At 45.2% G+C, this 17,539-nt stretch overlaps 1 protein-coding gene across 2 annotated transcripts; it reads right to left on the bottom strand.

Moving 5' to 3' along the window:
* Nucleotides 1–4,105: 4,105 nt before the first annotated feature.
* LOC100349408 (HLA class II histocompatibility antigen, DRB1 beta chain) lies at nucleotides 4,106–13,004 on the bottom strand. Of its 2 annotated transcripts, none has more exons than XR_016234675.1 (5): nucleotides 12,841–13,004; nucleotides 9,910–10,162; nucleotides 7,021–7,302; nucleotides 5,896–6,006; nucleotides 4,106–5,128 (listed from the first exon to the last, which is right to left on the bottom strand). XR_016234675.1 is itself a non-coding variant. In XM_070074194.2 (5 exons), the coding sequence occupies exons 1-3, from the start codon at nucleotides 12,938–12,940 to the stop codon at nucleotides 7,193–7,195; spliced, it is 480 nt and encodes a 159-aa protein (XP_069930295.2). In that variant the 5' UTR covers nucleotides 12,941–13,004; the 3' UTR covers nucleotides 4,106–5,128; nucleotides 5,896–6,006; nucleotides 7,021–7,192. The 2 variants fall into 2 exon arrangements, 1 of the variants encoding a protein (XP_069930295.2); XM_070074194.2 differs by having other exon boundaries at nucleotides 9,910–10,179.
* Nucleotides 13,005–17,539: the final 4,535 nt, after the last annotated feature.

Raw genomic sequence — 17,539 nt, 5'->3', positions numbered from 1 at the left:
TAGACAGTTCTCAAAAGAAGAAATACAGATGGCCAACAAATAGATGAAAAAAATGTTCGGCATCACTAACCATTAGAGAAATGCAAATCAAAGCCACAGTGAGGGGCTGGCATTGTGGCATAATGGGTTAACCTGCCACCTGCAATACCAGCATCCCATATGAGTACCGTCTCCAGCCCCCTCTACTCCACTTCTAATCCAGCTCCCTGCTAATGTGCCTAGGAAAGCATTAGAAGATGACCCAAGTTCTTGGGCCCCACACCAACATAGGAGATCCAGATAAAGCTCCTGGCTTCTGGCTTCAGCCTAGCCCAGCCCTGGTCATTGTGGCTATGTGGGGAGTGAACCAGCAGATGAAAGACACTCTCTCTCTCTCTCTCTCAGATAAATAAAATAAAGAGTAAAAGAAATAAAGCCACAATGAGATATCACCCTACTCCTGTCAGAATGGTCTTTATCCAAAGACAGAGTAATAAATGCTTGTGGGGATGTAGAGAAAGGGGATAACTTATACACTGTGGGTGGCAATGTAAATTACTGCAGCCATTGCGGAAAACATTATGGAGATTTCTTAAAAAGCTAGAGATAGATTTGTCATATGATACAGCAATCCAGCTACTGGGTATATACTGAAGACACATGAACACACTGTGTCAGAGAAACCTGCATGACCATGTTAATAGCAGCATTGTTGCCGGCGCCATGGCTCAATAGGCTAATCCTCCGCCTGTGGCGCTGGCACACAGGGTTCTAGTCCCAGTCGGGGCGCGGGATTCTGTCCCAGTTGCCCCTCTTCCAGGCCAGCTCTCTGCTGTGGCCCCGGAAGGCAGTGGAGGATGGCCCAAGTGCTTGGGCCCTGCACCCGCATGGGAGACCAGGAGAAGCACCAGGCTCCTGCCTTCAGATCAGTGTGGTGCGCCGGCCGCAGCACGCTGGCTGTGGAGGCCATCAGAGGGTGAACCAACGGTAACGGAAGACCTTTCTCTCTGTCTCTCTCTCTCACTGTCCACTCTGCCTTTCAAAAAACAAACAAAAAAATAGCATCATTGTTCACAATAGCCAAAATAGAGAATCAGCCAAAGTGTCCCTCATCAGATGAATGGATAAAGAAATGTGATAATATCTATATACATACATATATATATAGTGATTGTGATAAATATATAATGTGATTGATATATATTATGGAATATTGTACAGATATTAAAAATGAAATTCAACCAGTTGCATCAAAATGGATAAAACTGGAAGACATCATGTTGAATACAATAAACCAAATACAGAAAGATAAATACCACATGTTCTCCCTTATATGTGGAAACTAAAATTAAAAAAGAAAAAAGTCAAAAAACAAAGAAAGAAATGTCTCTGTTCATCAGTATTGCTGCAAATTATTTTGTCAAGCTTTGTTTTATATATTTGTCAAATCAATAGTTAAGAATGTTATACTACTATGATTTAAATGATCTGTGATTACTTTAAAATTTACTGTATATGAGTGAAATGGTCATCTTTCCATTTGATTATTGTTTATAACATTGCCTATATTCCTGCTAAGCTAAGATCTGTTGATCTCTTTTTTCTTTTTCTTTCTTTTTTTTTTTTTTTTTTTTTTTTTTTTTTTTTTTTGACAGGCAGAGTTAGTGAGAGAGAGAGACAGAGAGAAAGGTCTTCTTTCCATTGGTTCACTCTCCAAATGACCGCTACGGGCGGCACCTGCGCTGATCCGAAGCCAGGAGCCAGGTGTTTCCTCCTGGTCTCCCGTGTGGGTGCAGGGCCCATCCTCCACTGCACTCCTGGGCCACAGCAGAGAGCTCGACTGGAAGAGGAGCAACCAGGACAGAATCCGGCGCCCCAACCGGGACTAGAACCTGAGGTGCCGGCGCCGCAGGCAGAGGATTAGCCTAGTGAGCCGCGGCGCCAGCTAGATCTGTTGATCTCTTTATTTAGTTGAGCATTAAGCTGTTGACTGTAGTATAAACTAAAATTATCTCAAAAACTAAAACTAAAATAAAATTTCTGACATTTTATGTGGAAAAAAAGTAATGGCCAGTGGCTATGAAATATATTTTGTATGTCTCATGCACTTATCTTAACAGCAATGTCCTTTATTTTAAAAATATTTTTATTTATTTATGTTCATTCCACGTTGAAGGGTGACAGAGAAACAGGGAGAAATTTCCCATTTTCTGGTTCACTCTCCAAATGAGGGCTGGGGCAGGCAAAAGTCAGCATCTCAGAATTCAGCTGAGGTCTCTACCATGTATTGTATGGGCCCAAGTGCTTGAGCCATCACCTGCTGTTTCCCAAGGTGCACATGGCAGATTGGAAAAGAAGGAGATGGGATGTGATGCCAAGCAATGACTTAACCATTACACCAAACGCTGGCCTTACAGTGCGCTTCTTTAAGTATCACATGTGTCTTGCATTTTAAAAAACATTAATCCGGCCGGCGCCGCGGCTCACTAGGCTAATCCTCTGCCTGCAGCGCCGGCACCTCGGGTTCTAGTCCCGGTTGGGGTGCCGGATTCTGTCCTGGTTGCTTGTCTTCCAGGCCAGCTCTCTGCTGTGGCCCAGGAGTGCAGTGGAGGATGGCCCAAGTGCTTGGGCCCTGCACCCACATAGGAGACCAGGAGAAGTACCTGGCTCTGGATCTGCACAGCGCGCCGGCCTCAGCATGCCGGCCGTAGCGGCCACTTGCGGGGTGAACCAACGGAGAAGGAAGACCTTTCTCTCTGTCTCTCTCTCTCACTGTCTAACTCTGCCTGTCAAAAAAAAAAAAAAAAGATAAAAATAAATAGAGGATGCTAGGTGTTTGAATATACGTGAAGAAATTTATCATGACATCTAGTCAGATTATATTTGAAATTACTTAGCAGAATGTAACACTTAAGAAAAGTATGCCTTTAAGTTTCTTTGAAGAAAGGGTTTAGAAAGTCACAAATCCTATATAAATGTAGGGCTATATAGATTGTGTATTTTGGGGTTAGTTTTGAACAATTACATAAGGTAGATTAAAGAACATTGCAGATTATTTGCTATTAATCTTGAATAGGTAGGTAATACTTTCCTGGCTCTTAAATTTGGGCAGTCCCTTTCGACCAACATAATGTGGTAGAATGATGCTTTACACACTTGGCCTGAGATCTAAGAAGACTTTCAATTTTTACTTCTCTTTCTGGAAAAGATAAAAATCATTCTCTCCTACCCTATCCACCATTGTGATTTTGTTGCTTGTATTCCCATGTGCATCAAGTGCACTCCACAAAGGCTGAATCATGGTTTGTCTGAGTCTCCGCTGTGATCCTGTGTTCCTTCTAATGTCTGAGAAGTGAGTCTACGGGGAACACTTGGAGTTTAGTTGTTGCCTATAAAGCACATGAGAACAGTTTGCTCTACCTGCCTGCCACAGGAGGATTGAGAGAACCTGGAACCTGAAGCTGCTGCAGGTGTCCTTCTACCATCTCAGGAACGCTGACTTCCCATGAATGAGAGGGACAAACAAGGAAGAAGCAAATCACAGGTGATGCCCCTGGCCAGCTGAACTGAGCAACCCTGGAAATTTCCTACCTTGGACATATCTTTTACATGCCATAAAATGCTAATGAAAAATAAAGCCAATTAGATTGGGTTTCCTGTTACTAGCAGCAGAAAGCATCTTCACTTGAATATTCTTACCATGCACGTTAATTATTCATTAAAGTTTCACACCACAGGTCTCAGATAAAATGTGACAAATCATTCACTCATCTCAGGGAGCAAAGCAAGAGTTCAGTCAACCAGCAGACAAGTTTGTCAGCTTATCAAATTCCTAGAGGGTAATATGCTTCCCACAAACAATGCCCCACTTAAAAATTAAATACTCATAAAATAGATTTTGAGTTTGAGTTGCTTGAGCGTAAAATATGAGACATCTATGGCAGTGGAGAAACTGTATTCCAATCACTCTTGCTTTGAAATGAACTTCTGAATGGTTACCTACTTTGTAGATTTGACACTGACTTCTCGAGTGGAACACAAGAGCAGAACCCTTCATCTTAACGAATTCATTTGCCTTTTTTTGAAATCTCCCCAACTCATTAAAAATAGGACATTCCAAAGTCTCTGAAATTTCCAACTATTTACTGATTTATAACTGTAGTTATGAAACCTTTTATACAAACATCAATAAAAGTTTTGATTCATTTTTATGGCTTGCTTCCCTAATATTTTTCATCAAGTTTGTTGCAAGTTTGCTTTCAGTGTTTCTTTTTTAAGATTTATTTATGTATTTGAAAGTCAGAGTTACACAGAAAGAGGAGAGGCAGAAAGAGAGATCTTCCATCCGATGGTTCACTCCTCAATTGGCCGCAATGGCCGGAGCTGAGCCGATCCGAAGCCAGGAGCCAGGAGCTTCTTCCAGGTCTCCCACGTGGGTGCAGGGGCCCAAGGACTTGGGCCATCTTCTACTGCTTTCCCAGGCCATAGCAGAGAGCTAGATAGCTGGAGCAGCCAGGTCTCGAACCGGTGCCCATATGGGATGTTGGCGCTTCAGGCCAAGGCGTTAACCCACTGCACCACAGCACCAGCCCCATGATTGCAGTTTTTACAATTTATCTTTCTACACACTGATTGAAAATTTTAATTATTTTAGTTGCTAAGTAAAAGTTTGTATATTTATAGTATGATGCTTATACATGTATACATTGCAAAATGGCTAAATCAAGCTGTTTAGCATAGGCATTATCTCACAGAATACATGAATGAAAACTGTTTTATATTCAGATAGAATCCACCTGTCTTTTTTCTATTTCTTTTCTTTACAACTGTATGAAGTCAATGATTGTTCACTGTACATGCATTTGAAAAAATAACAAAGAACTGCAGCACAGGTGATAACCCAAGCAGCAGGGGGGAGGGGGTGCTGGAAACGGGGTAGAGAAGGCACCACCATCAGTAATGAGACTTCCAGGCCAAGGCAGGGGCTGAGGAGGCCATGGGGAGGACGTTTGCTTCAGGGTCACTGAACCAGGAGGGGGCCAAGTCCTGAGGAGCCACTCTGTTTGGGGAAGAATAGGAGCCACCCAGAACACCTTTTCATGAAGAATTAGGGTCAGGGATTCGCCATCTTCACTTCAGCTCAGGGGTCCTGCAGGGGACAGAGGAGAGGCTGTTTTCAGACCTGTAACAACGGTTTCTCCTCCCTTCACTCAGGGCTTTGAGTGACCATATTGCAGTAAGAAGAAAACTCTTCCATCACTTAGAGACAATTCTTCCTCAGAGCACAGACCTTGGACCGAGAGGGGAAAAAGTGCTTTGGTGTAAATGGCCTGATTCAAAAATCTGCATTCAAATTTTTGCCATTACTTCTGTCTCCTATCATCACCTCTGCCGTGTTTTCTAGGAAATCCAAATCTACCTTTGAAGGAGAAACAAAGGTCATTACCTGCTGGCTGAAGTGCAGAATGTTCTGGGAAAGACAAGGGAAGATATGTTCTTAACAGACACAGAGGCCAACCTCCGCAGCCCCAAATCTCCCATCTGAGATTTTTCTACCAGCACAGCCTACGACAGCCAGGGCAGGGAGGGAGCAGAATCTGAGAGCCATGACCCAGGATGTCTCTCACACAAGCCCACTTCACCAGCCTGAGTGGCTCTTCCTTTATTGGTCCCAGGCTCCCCCCTGAAGAACTCCATGCTTGATAACCTCTCTCTTTTCTCTCCAAGCCTTTACCACCTGGGATTTGGCAGAGTAACCATGTACTGCTGACTTCTGCATTTTCAGGAAAGTTGAGGTCAACTAGGAAAGAAAGAGCTTATGTGGGGCCTCTCTATACACATAACAAATGCCAGGAATGGCAGATTTCTTCCTCCAGAAGAGTCCTTGGGAGATCTCAGCTACCAACAGGTTCTTACCTCTCTGAGTCCTGCAGTAGATGAACAGCCCCAGTCCAAGAAACAGCAGACCCAGCACAAAGCCTGCAGCTCTACTCAGCAACTTGCTCTGTGTGGATTCAGCCTGTGCCCCTGAGAGAAGAAGCCAGATCTGGTCATTTTTATCCCAACTGCACATTTTCTCATTGACACGAGATTGAGAACTGCTGAGTCTGGAGGAGGAAGTCTTCCCTGGGAGACCAGGACTTGGCCATTTCTAGAAAAGAGATTCAACTCACACTGAGTAGCCACAAGGCTCAGGCACTTGAACATATTTAAATATCACAGGCCTGAGATAGCATCTGATGTGTGAAGAGCCTGGACTCAAGGGCGTTAAGTGGTTTGTCTAGGGCGGCAGAGCTAACGAATGCAGAGCTGAGATTGGGATCCTTCATGTCAGGAAGAGCTTACATGGCTCTCAGATCACAACGAACCACCCAGAGCAACAGCACCATACGTACAAGCCCAGCACCAAAGTCAAGTCTGAAGTACAGAACCCCACAGGGGTGACCACGGCCGGTGATGTTACTAGAGGGATCCACATGGGGACATCCTTTCTATTGCCAGGCACAATTGACATCCCCAAGGTGCAGTAGAAAAACTCACAGGGTGTTAGAGATTGAAGAGAAATTGGCTCCCCAAACTCATGAAGATACCTAGACTCTGAAGTCTTAATGCTACGTGTCAATGAATCAAGCATGGAGACGTGATCTAATACGGCATCTGTGAAAGGAATAGGGTGGGAGGTCTTTAACCCGCTGGGGACGTGCCTGAGAAGGTAGCTGTTGTTAGAGGGTTGGGTGTGTGAGCCTGCTTCAGTTCAGCTCTCCCTCTGTGTGTCCTGGCTTACCCCATGACCATCCCTGCACATGCACGAGGCCATCGCCAGCCTCCACCAGATGCCAGTCGATGGGGCCACCTTGTCCTAAGCTGTGACCTCCAAACCGTGAGCTGAAATGAACCAGCATCTCCTCCTTTAATTTAATTTAAATTAAAACAATGAAAAGCAGACTAATACATGTGGGAAGAGGAGAAGCCTGACACTCGGGCACAGGCAGAGTCCCCTTCCTGGAGGGGGAGGGGCTTATGGGTCGCGAAGCTGCTCACTCCATTCCACGGTGATGGGGCTGGTCACGCTCGGGTGCTCCACCTGGCACGTGTACACCTCTCCACTCTGAGGAACTGTCTCAAGCATCACCAGGGTCTGGAAGGTCCAGTCTCCATTACGGATCAGGCCCGTGGACACCACCCCAGCCTCCTCTTCCTCTCCATTCCGGAATCATCGCACTTCAATGTGGCCTGGATAGAAGCCACTCACAGCGCAGACCAGGAGGTTGTGGTGCTGCAGGGGCTGGGTCTTTGCAGGGTACACGGTCACCTTCGGCACAACTAGGAGATAGAGAAAGGAGAAGGGAGGCATGGGCATTCTTTCTGGTGGCTGCTTCTGCCTCTCTCTGTCCCCAGGCTCCAGTCTCAGGTGGGCTTCCCTCAAAGCTGGCCATGTGCTGCAACAAGTGTCTCCTAAAAGCTTTATAACAACACAGCACAAACACGAAACAGGAAAGAGGTCTGAATTCCTGACTCAGTACTTGGTAATAGTGAAAAAAGACCCAACAAAGAGGAGCATGAAGTAAATTGTGTTACAACTATACAGAGGAATAAGTATGCAATTACTGATATGCTACTAGCATTTTAAAGTATTACCAGTATGCTATTTAATAGAATTAGATTTGAACACGCTAATTCCACAGACATTTCTACTAATAAAAGTACATATACCAGGGAAACATGGGCAATTTAGACCTGAAAAGGCCTCCTCTCCCCTCCCCACCCCCAATTTAGCTTCACATTTCTTCCAGTGAAATGCTCCTGCAGAGGACACAGCACACTTTCCTTTCAGGGCTTCCAGGAAGAAGCGTGTATGCCAAGGACAGGGTATGATCAGCCTCCTTATTCTTACAAACCATTTACATCTGTCAGTTTTCCTCCCTTAAACCTTTAGCTCAACCAGACGCCTTAAACTGCCCTTTCTGGCATCTCTAGGGACACACTCAGCCAAAATTCCCTCCCCCTCCCACCCTGCAAAGCCACCCCATCCCCCTTCCCACCTCCCACAAGGATCACCAGACAGTGTCATTATAGAGCAGGTGTTGTGGCGCAGTGGGTTAAGCCACTGCCTGTGTTGCCGGCATCCCATAACACTGATTCAAGTGCTGGAGTGTGGGAGATCAGGATGGACTCCTGGCTTCTGGCTTTGGTCTGGCCCAGTTCCAGCAATTGGGGCTGTTTAGGACGTGAGCCAGCAGATGGAGATCCCCCTCTTTCTCTCTGCAACTGCTTTTCAAATAAATAAATAAATCTTTCTGAAAAGAACTTGTTGGGGGCCAGTGCCATGGCTTAGAAGGTTAAGCATCTGCCAGCAGTGCAGGAATCCCATATGGGTGCCCGTTCTAGTTCCAGTTGCTCTACTTCCAATCCAGCGTCCTGCTAATGGCCTAGGAAAGCAGCAGAAGATGGACCAAGGTCTTGGACCCCTGCATCCATGTGGGAGACCCAGAAGAAGCTCCTGGCTCCTGACTTCAGCTTAGCTCAGGTCTATCCATTTTGGTCATTTAGGGAGTGAACCAGAGGATGGAAAAATCTCTCTCTCTCTCTCTCTCTCTCTCTCTCTCTCCTCCCTTTCTCCCTCCCTCACTCCATCCCTCCCTCCTTCTCTCTCTGTATTTCTGCCTTTCAAATAAAAACAAATAAATATTTTTTAAAAAGAAAAGAAAAAGAACTTGCTATTGTACTTCCAAACCTGGATCCTTTTTGCTGGACACGGAGTAAGCCAATCACTGAAACCAGATGATGTAAGAAACTAAGAGTTTATTTTGCAGTGTGCTGAGTCAGACAGCTATACCTCAAGACCTGAATTTACCCAGAATTAAGGGCTATGGATCCTACATATTAAAGGGCACTGAGCAATGTGTGGTCAGCTCTTGGCTTGGTCTACAAGTTCATGCTCTGCCTCTGATGGGTCTGTGATAGGAGACCAGCGTGTTCCCATTGTAATGACAGATGGGCTCAGGTCAGTGTGGGCTCTACAAGGAGAACAGGCATTATTTTGTCTGAATAGGGCCTGTGAGGGCCTGTGAGGCTGCCAGAGCAGTCCATTACTGGGATGTTAACCACAGAGATGATCACAAGATTTTTTTCTTAAGATTTATTTATTTATTTATTCGAGAAGGAAAGTTAGAGAGAGAGGGAGAGGGGGACACACAGAGAGAGAGAGAGAGAGAGAGTGAAAGGTCTTCCATCCACTGGTTCACCCCCCAGATTGCCCCAAAGTCAGAAGCCAAGACTCCATCCTGATCTCCCACATGGGTGACAGCCACCCAACACTTGGGCCATCTCCCACTGCTTTCCCAGGCGCATTAGAAGGGAGCTGGATCAGAAGAGGACCATCCAGGACATAAGCGGACACCCATATGGGATGCCAGCACAGCAGGCAAAGGCTGAACCTACTATACTACAGCCTCAGGCCTATCACCAAATGCTGACACTCTGTGATTCATGTTCTTAAAGGAGAGCTTTACCCTTTGTCACTGCCTTAATTTAGTGAGAAAAATCTTTAGCAAGGCTTTGATGTGTAATCAGCAAAGGGGAGACAAGAACCTGGGATCTAAGGGAGAGATACAGGGGCCTGATAACATCAGCATCACAGGCATTAGGGGTAAGGGTTCAGTTTCAGGACTTAAAGACCTCCACACCGCACCCACCAATCCTCTCCTCTCCCCTCTTGCTCCAAGCCTACAGAACCCCACCCTCCGCATAAATTTGTGGGGAGGGCACCCTCCCTTGACGCGCACACATCCCCTCTCACATCACACACGGACAAGACCCCACTGTCTTCCCATTAACACTGCAGGTTCCCAGGTCCCCTAACAACCTCCAAGCACCCACAATCCTGCACACACCTCTCCCCCGCCCCAGACCGCACTGCGCACCGCTCACCTCGCCGCGGCACCGCGAAGCGCTCAAAGGCACGGTAGTTGTGTACGCAGTACGTGTCCACCGCGGCCCGATACTTGTCCAGTGTGACCTCCTGCCGGTTCCAGCCCTCGGCATCGGGCCGACCCAGCTCCGTGAGGGCGAGGAACTCACCCACATCGCTATCGAAGCGCACGTACTCCTCCCGGTTGTAGATGAATCTGGCCAGGAGCCGCACCCGCTGTGTCCCGTTGGAGAAATGACACTCACCTTTAGCCTGCAGGGTGAAACGAGCTGTGGGGACAGGGATCGCGTCACAGCTGTGGGCACAGGGATCGCGTCACAGCTGTGGGCATAAGTATCACGTCACAGCTGTGGGGATACGGGATCGAGTCACAGCTGTGGGCACAGGGATCGCGTCACAGCTGTGGGCACAGGGATCATGTCACAGCTGTGGGCACAGGGATCATGTCACAGCTGTGGGCACAGGGATCGCATCACAGCTGTGGGGACAGGGATCGAGTCACAGCTGTGGGCACAGGGATCGCGTCACAGCTGTGGACACAGGGATCGCGTCACAGCTGTGGGCACAGGGATCATGTCACAGCTGTGGGCACAGGGATCGCATCACAGCTGTGGGGACAGGGATCGAGTCACAGCTGTGGGCACAGGGATCGCGTCACAGCTGTGGACACAGGGATCGCGTCACAGCTGTGGGGACAGGGATCACGTCATAGCTGTGGGGACAGGGATCGCATCACAGCTGTGGGGACGGGGATCGAGTCACAGCTGTGGGGACGGGGATCGAGTCACAGCTGTGGGCACAGGGATCATGTCACAGCTGTGGGCACAGGGATCGCATCACAGCTGTGGGGACAGGGATCGAGTCACAGCTGTGGGCACAGGGATCGCGTCACAGCTGTGGACACAGGGATCGCGTCACAGCTGTGGGCACAGGGATCATGTCACAGCTGTGGACACAAGTATCACGTCACAGCTGTGGGGATATGGGATCGAGTCACAGCTGTGGGGACAGGGATCACGTCACAGCTGTGGGCACAGGGATCGCATCACAGCTGTGGACACAGGGATCGCGTCACAGCTGGGACTCTCACTTAGGGAAATGCAGTCATCTTTAGCTCCGGGACATTGTCGATATAAAGTCTTTAAAATGGAAGTGTACACAGCGCTGCTCCACCTTTTGTGAGTCACATTTCAAATATATATGCATATGTATTTATATTTAACTATTTTACTTACATATAATTATCTAATATATTCGGTAAATCTATAATGTATGAGTATATATTACATTTATATTTATTATATATATATGTACATATATATTCAATGCTACAGATGTGACACGGTAGTTACTGGAATTCTGTACTGGAACGTATAGGCCTGATAACACAGTGGCTGAAAGGACTACAGTGCTCCATGCAGAGACCATATTTGCTTTGTTCCTTACTCCATCATCATCAGCATCGCCTGAGGTACTAACTGGTGCTTTGTAGGTCACTGACAAGTAATGGCTGCAGGAATTCATGGCATTGTACTCATGAATTCACAACAGGGTTGCTTATTGTCTGGTTTTTTATTTTTCTCAGGTTCTGCTTGCCTCCTGACCTCAGAGCAGAACTCTTTTCTGAGGCTGCCCATTCAAAAGTCGATTATAAGCAGCCTTCACTTCTTCACCTCCCCTTCCCCTTCTGTCAAATCCCGTTACCACTCAGGACAACAAACATCCCTCAGGCACCAGCCTCACCATGAACTCCAGTGTTTTAGATTCTCTGACCTCTTAACAGCTTCATATGAATGTCAAAAAATCATCTCAAACTTGATGTAAATAAAACCTTTATTTCTAACCACCCACTTCAAATCAGTTCCTCCTCTGTCTTCCCTACTTCATTAACAGCATCACCATCCACCTATACCCTTAAGACCAAATCCTTAGAAATAATCCTGGCTTTTAGCTCCCATCACCCTGCATATAATCCGTTAACTAGTCATACAAAAAGCTATCACAAAACTGTTCACTTTATCCTTGCCGCCGCCTTTTCCATTGCCACATTAAATGAGGCCACAAAACACAGAGTTCAGGAGGAAAAGAAAAGAGATAATAGAAGGTGAGTTGCAATACATCCTCACATATCGGGAGAGATATCAATTCCACAGATCTTATTGAGAACATAACATGGGATCTCCTTGAATTCCTTCAAATTCCTTTTTATCCCCCATAAAATTTCAGTGAACCCCTCCTTCTTTTCTAGTACAACTCAACACAATAAAGGAAAGTGCTGCATGAGGAATTATTTGAACATTACTGTTTCTCTTTTTAGAAAGATTTATTTACTTATTTAAAAGTCAGAATTACAGAGAGAAGAGAGTTATAGACCAAGAGAGGGAGAGACAGAGAAAGAGATCTTTCACCCACTGGTTCACTCCCCAAATGACTGCAATGGCCAAGGCTGAGCCATATTGAAGCCAGGAGCCAGGAGCTTCTTCCAGGTCTCCCATGTGGGTGGCAGGGGCCCAACTTGGGCCATCCTCCACTGCTTCCCCAGGTGCATTAGACGGAGCTGGATCGGAGGCAGTGCAGCCGGGACTCCAACCTGCACTCATATGGGATGCTGGTATTGCAGAGAACATTACTATTTCTAAATCCTCTGGAGACCCTGAAGTAATGTGATGTAAGGCTAGAACAGTTATGTTGGAAGAGAACTGAGAAGAAATGGCCTACATGGAGAACCCCTACGCAGGTCTCTCAGAGTGGCTAGGTGCTCAGGTTCCTTTCATTGTGGAAATAATGCAGGATCTGTTTGATGAAGATACACATGATCATTGAAGAAAATGTCAGAATTTTTTGAGGGACATTACCTGGACACAGTGACAAATTTAACTCCCTTTCTTCTCTCATCCAATAGTGGCTCAGAACCCAAGGTTTGCACTTACGCTGGTGACCCCTGGCCAAAGCTAGGGGAAGGTTCAGCACCATCAGTGTCGCTGGGAGAGCTGCCATGCAGGAGGCTCCAGGTAACCACAGCCACAGCATGCTGGAGAGCAGAAGAGCAGGCAGGCACGTCTCACTTGATGAGAACGCTGACCCTGCTCCACTCACATCCCAAGCAACAGCAGCAAGGTGTTCGCCTCTTTGTTGTGGTATTGGGCAACCTCAGTGCTGAAGAATCAATGAGCATCGCAATTGAATAGCATCATCTGTTGCTGGCCAGAAATTTGGTATGAAGATCCTCTTCTGAAACTTGTGATTTCCTTCATTAAGAATGTTGTTTAGGCCAGCACCGCGGCTCACTAGGCTAATCCTCTGCCTGCGGCGCCAGCACACCAGGTTCTAGTCCCAGTCGGGGCGCCGGATTCTGTCCCGGTTGCCCCTCTTCCAGGCCAGCTCTCTGCTGTGGCCCGGGAGTGCAGTGGAGGATGGCCCAAATGCTTGGGCCCTGCACCCCATGGGAGACCAGGAGAAGCACCTGGCTCCTGGCTTCAGATCAGCGCGGTGCGCCAGCCGCAGTGGCCACTGGGGGGTGAACGAATGGCAAAGGAAGACCTTTCTCTCTGTCGCTCTCTCTCTCTCACTGTCCACTCTGCCTGTCAAAAAAAAATATTGTTTTAGTTTAGAATTTAAATGGTTGTCCAGTTTCACCTAACACATTCTAATTGGAAAGAAATCAGCTGTGAGCTGATACTGATATGTTCACAAGTTTGAACTTTACAGGAGCATTTAGCTCTCGTTTGAAGACAGCTATTCAGACAAGTATGTGTGTGGAGGTGTTTAAGAGTAAAATTTGGGAAAATTACTTAATCTCCTGGAATTGAAATGAAGGTAGTGCCATCTTTCATTTCAGCACTGGAAAATGCTGTGATTCTGTGGACACCTAGGGAGCAGCATCCTTTGGGAACTGATTGTGTGAAAAAACCAGAGCTGTTCACTGGCTGCACCTTTCTGCAGACAAAGAAGTACCTGATAATCAAAACAAAATTGCGAGGTAGTCAAATATTTAACCATGTAAAGTTATTTTTGCAAATTTTTCTGTGATGCTGTCTCTGAGTCTAGTGGCACCTCCAGAACACACAAAGCTAGGGGCTTAGAAGAGGTTACCTATTGGAAATGGAGAGTTTCAAAGGCTTTTGTGCAGAGCACTTAACCAGCCAAGTAATAGGGACAAATTGCCTGAATAAAAATGTACAAGGGACTGAGAGATGGATGAAAGACTCAAAGTCAAACTGGACACACTCTATTTTATGATGGTTAACCTTTTATGTGAAAAAGAGTTTGGTTTCTTAAGTGGAATCCCATAATGATCTCCTCATTTTGTTAAGGATGTATGTCTTTATTATTCCCCTTCTCTTCAAGAAACCTAAAGTAAGATATAAGAAGACTTAGCTATTGAATACATTATAGAATGTTCAGGAAATAGAACACTATGGAAAAACTATTAATGAAATCACTTTATGTAACCATAAATGTATTTCTACTTATATATAATTACTGTACATCATATTAATATAAGTGTAATGTCTTAGATACAAAATGGTCTTTATAGGATAGCTCTGTATTAGTCCATACCCTACAAGGGTTCAGATAAGGAGTCATTGTTTATGTGCCTTAATGTTTCTAGTGTCAGGATAATCACCTTGCTCTAATAAAAATACAAAAAACTATTGAGCAAATTTGAGCATCTTACATTTTGCTCAAAATTGTACCAAAGATCTTTTTATACACAACACTAATTTAATCCTCATGATTATGGGAAGAGAGTACCCTTTTCATCCTGGCAAGTGGAGAGAATAAACTGATGGAGCTGGGAAAACTTTGCAAGGATACAAGGCCAATGTTATGGTTTGGACAGGATTTGGCTCCTCAAACCCACAAGGGTGTTAAAACACCAAAGCCTTATATTATTGATTAATTAATGTTAATGATTGATAGATCAAAACTATAAACTTGGGGCCAGTGCTGTGGCACACTAGGTTAATCCTCTGCCTGTGGTGCCAGCATCCCATATGGGTGCCAGTTCTGGTCCCGGCTGCTCCTCTTCCAGTTCAGCTCTCTGTTGTGGCCCAGGAAGGCAGTGGAGGATGGCCCAAGTGCTTGGGCCCCTGCACCCACGTGGGAGACCAGGAGGAAGCACCTGTCTCCTGGCTTCGGGTCGGGGCAGTTCCGGCTGTTGCAGCCATTTGTAGAGTGAACCAACGGAAGGAAGACCTTTCTGTCTCACTCTCTCTCACTCTCTGTAACTCTACCTGTCAAATAAATAAATACAATCTTATTATAAAAAAAAGTATAAACTTGATCTCATTTTATCGTCTGGGAGGGGGCCTAGTGCAAGGTCTTTCTGTAAATAGGGTCATGCCCTCAGAGGGTAATTTTCACAGGAAGGCTTCTTGCATAAGCAGATTACATTTCTTGTGTCTCTCTGCTTCCTGTATCACCATGCAACTGTCCCTCTCCCATCCTGCAGTTTCACTACATCCCTAAACCAATGTGGCTACCCAACCTAGGATTGTGAAACTCCAAGACTTCAAGCTTAAAAAAACCTTCTTTCTTTCTTCCTATGCAATACACTTCAGTATTCCAGTTAAAGTAATGAAGTGCTGACTAATACAAACAGTAATTGGTGCACTACAAATTGAATCGAGTTTTATATAAATCTAAATCCCACAGGCTCAATCATTAAATCAAATTTCTTTCATGCTCAATTTTTCGACAATAATTGTTATATTGAATTATTTTTATCACTTTAATTCATGTGTCTGCACATCAATAAGACTATAATTTATGAATAGCAGCATTTCATATAGTTTAGGGAGAGACAGTGTAGCAATGTTAATTTCTTTAAAAACTCCTTTAATCATTATTGCTAACACCACTGGAAGTGACAAAATTTGCATTTATCACTCGTAATGGCACCCATAGCTCCTGCACAAGTAACCTTATTAAAGATAACAATGGCCTCAAATTCCTCAAGTACAATTAGTTGTTCTCTCAAACACAATTTTTCTCATATTTCTCAGCATAATGTAATGCAAGTTTGATCATTTCAAAATAAAATAGAGGCCGGCACCGTGGCTCACTAGGCTAATCCTCCACCTGCGGCGCCGGCACCCCAGGTTCTAATCCCGGTCGGGGTGCCGGATTCTGTCCTGGTTGCCCCTCTTCCAGGCCAGCTCTCTGCTGTGGCCAGGGAGTGCAGTGGAGGATGGCCTAAGTCCTTGGGCCCTGCACCCACATGGGAGACCAGGAGGAAGCACCTGGCTCCTGGCTTCAGATCAGCGCAATGCCGGCCGCAATGTGCTGGCCATAGTGGCCACTTGGGGGGTGAACCAATGGAAAAAGGAAGACCTTTCTCTCTGTCTCTCTCTCTCACTGTCTAACTCTGCCTGTCAAAAAAAAAAATAGAAATACTATCTCATTTCTTTAAGGAAAAAGATATTCCTATTAATATAGAATATTCAAATTTCTTGGAGGGGGTGGGTTGAATTCACTATTGTCCCTGGATTTGGAAGAAACCCTGTCCCCAGAGCCCAGTGACAATTCAGCACTCTTGGCAGCTGTGTAATCACAACGAAGAGAATTTACATTTAATTTAACACAGAGAACAGCAACCAACTCGGAAACTAACTATCGTGTGATAATCTAAAGTCGATCTAAGATCCACCTCAGTATAACAGTATAAAATGAATGGCAAAAGAGGCAATTCTATATTATGAGCATAATGAAATATATATAGTCAAACAGAACATCATCAAAACTTGTTCTTGTGAAGCTGACATACAAATTATACACTGTATACATTTGTAATTAAAAAGAATGGCCAGGGACTGTGGAACCAAATTCTGATTAGCATTTACACTTATGAGTAACAAGGATGTGCTCCTTTATAGAGCAGGAGTTTAGTGGTTATGACATCCACATCTCACATCAGAGTCCCTGAGTTTGATTTTGAACCCCAGTTCCTTGCTAATGCAGGCCTGGAGAGAGAGCAGTGATGACTCGTGTAATTGGGTTCTTATCATCCATGTGGGAGACTTTGATTGTGTTCCTGATTTCCAGCTTCAGCCTCTGCCCAGTCCCAGGTGTAGCTGGTATTTTTGAAGTGAACCAATGGATGAGAGTCCTCATTCTCTGTGTGTCTGTCTTTCCCTCTGTGTATTTCTGTCTTTCTCATTCTGTCTCTCTCTCTCTGTCCCTCTAGCTTTCAAACAAATAAATAGCATTTTCAAAGATGTGCTCCCTTAAATATTATATGGATTACACTTTTTTCAGTATTAATTCAATACAAGGAGTGCTCCAGTAAAACATTGCTAGCAATGGTCACCAAGCCATCAGTCCTACAGAGGATGTCTAGGCTGAGCTTCTCACTGAAAGCAGGAGAAACAATCTTGTTCAACACCCGCAGTGTGATAGGCATCAAACAAGGATTCATTTCCAGAGAAGATATTGAAATTGATCTCCAGAAAATGACTCTCAGTACAGAAGTTCTATAGTATCTGATCTTTATGCCTGAAACTACAGGTTTGTTTTATGGGAAAAAAATCTCGACATTATTGGGAACAAACAAGTAAAATCAGAAGTCATCTTTTGTTGAACAACAGGCATTTGAATTTGTGGTGTTACATACAGTCCTTCTCCCAG

The sequence above is a fragment of the Oryctolagus cuniculus genome, chromosome 5 (genome assembly GCF_051225735.1).
Source record: "Oryctolagus cuniculus isolate XC-2025 breed Fujian yellow rabbit chromosome 5, ASM5122573v1, whole genome shotgun sequence".
Classification (NCBI taxonomy): Eukaryota; Metazoa; Chordata; class Mammalia; order Lagomorpha; family Leporidae; genus Oryctolagus; species Oryctolagus cuniculus.
This window is presented reverse-complemented; position numbering and strand designations above follow the sequence as displayed.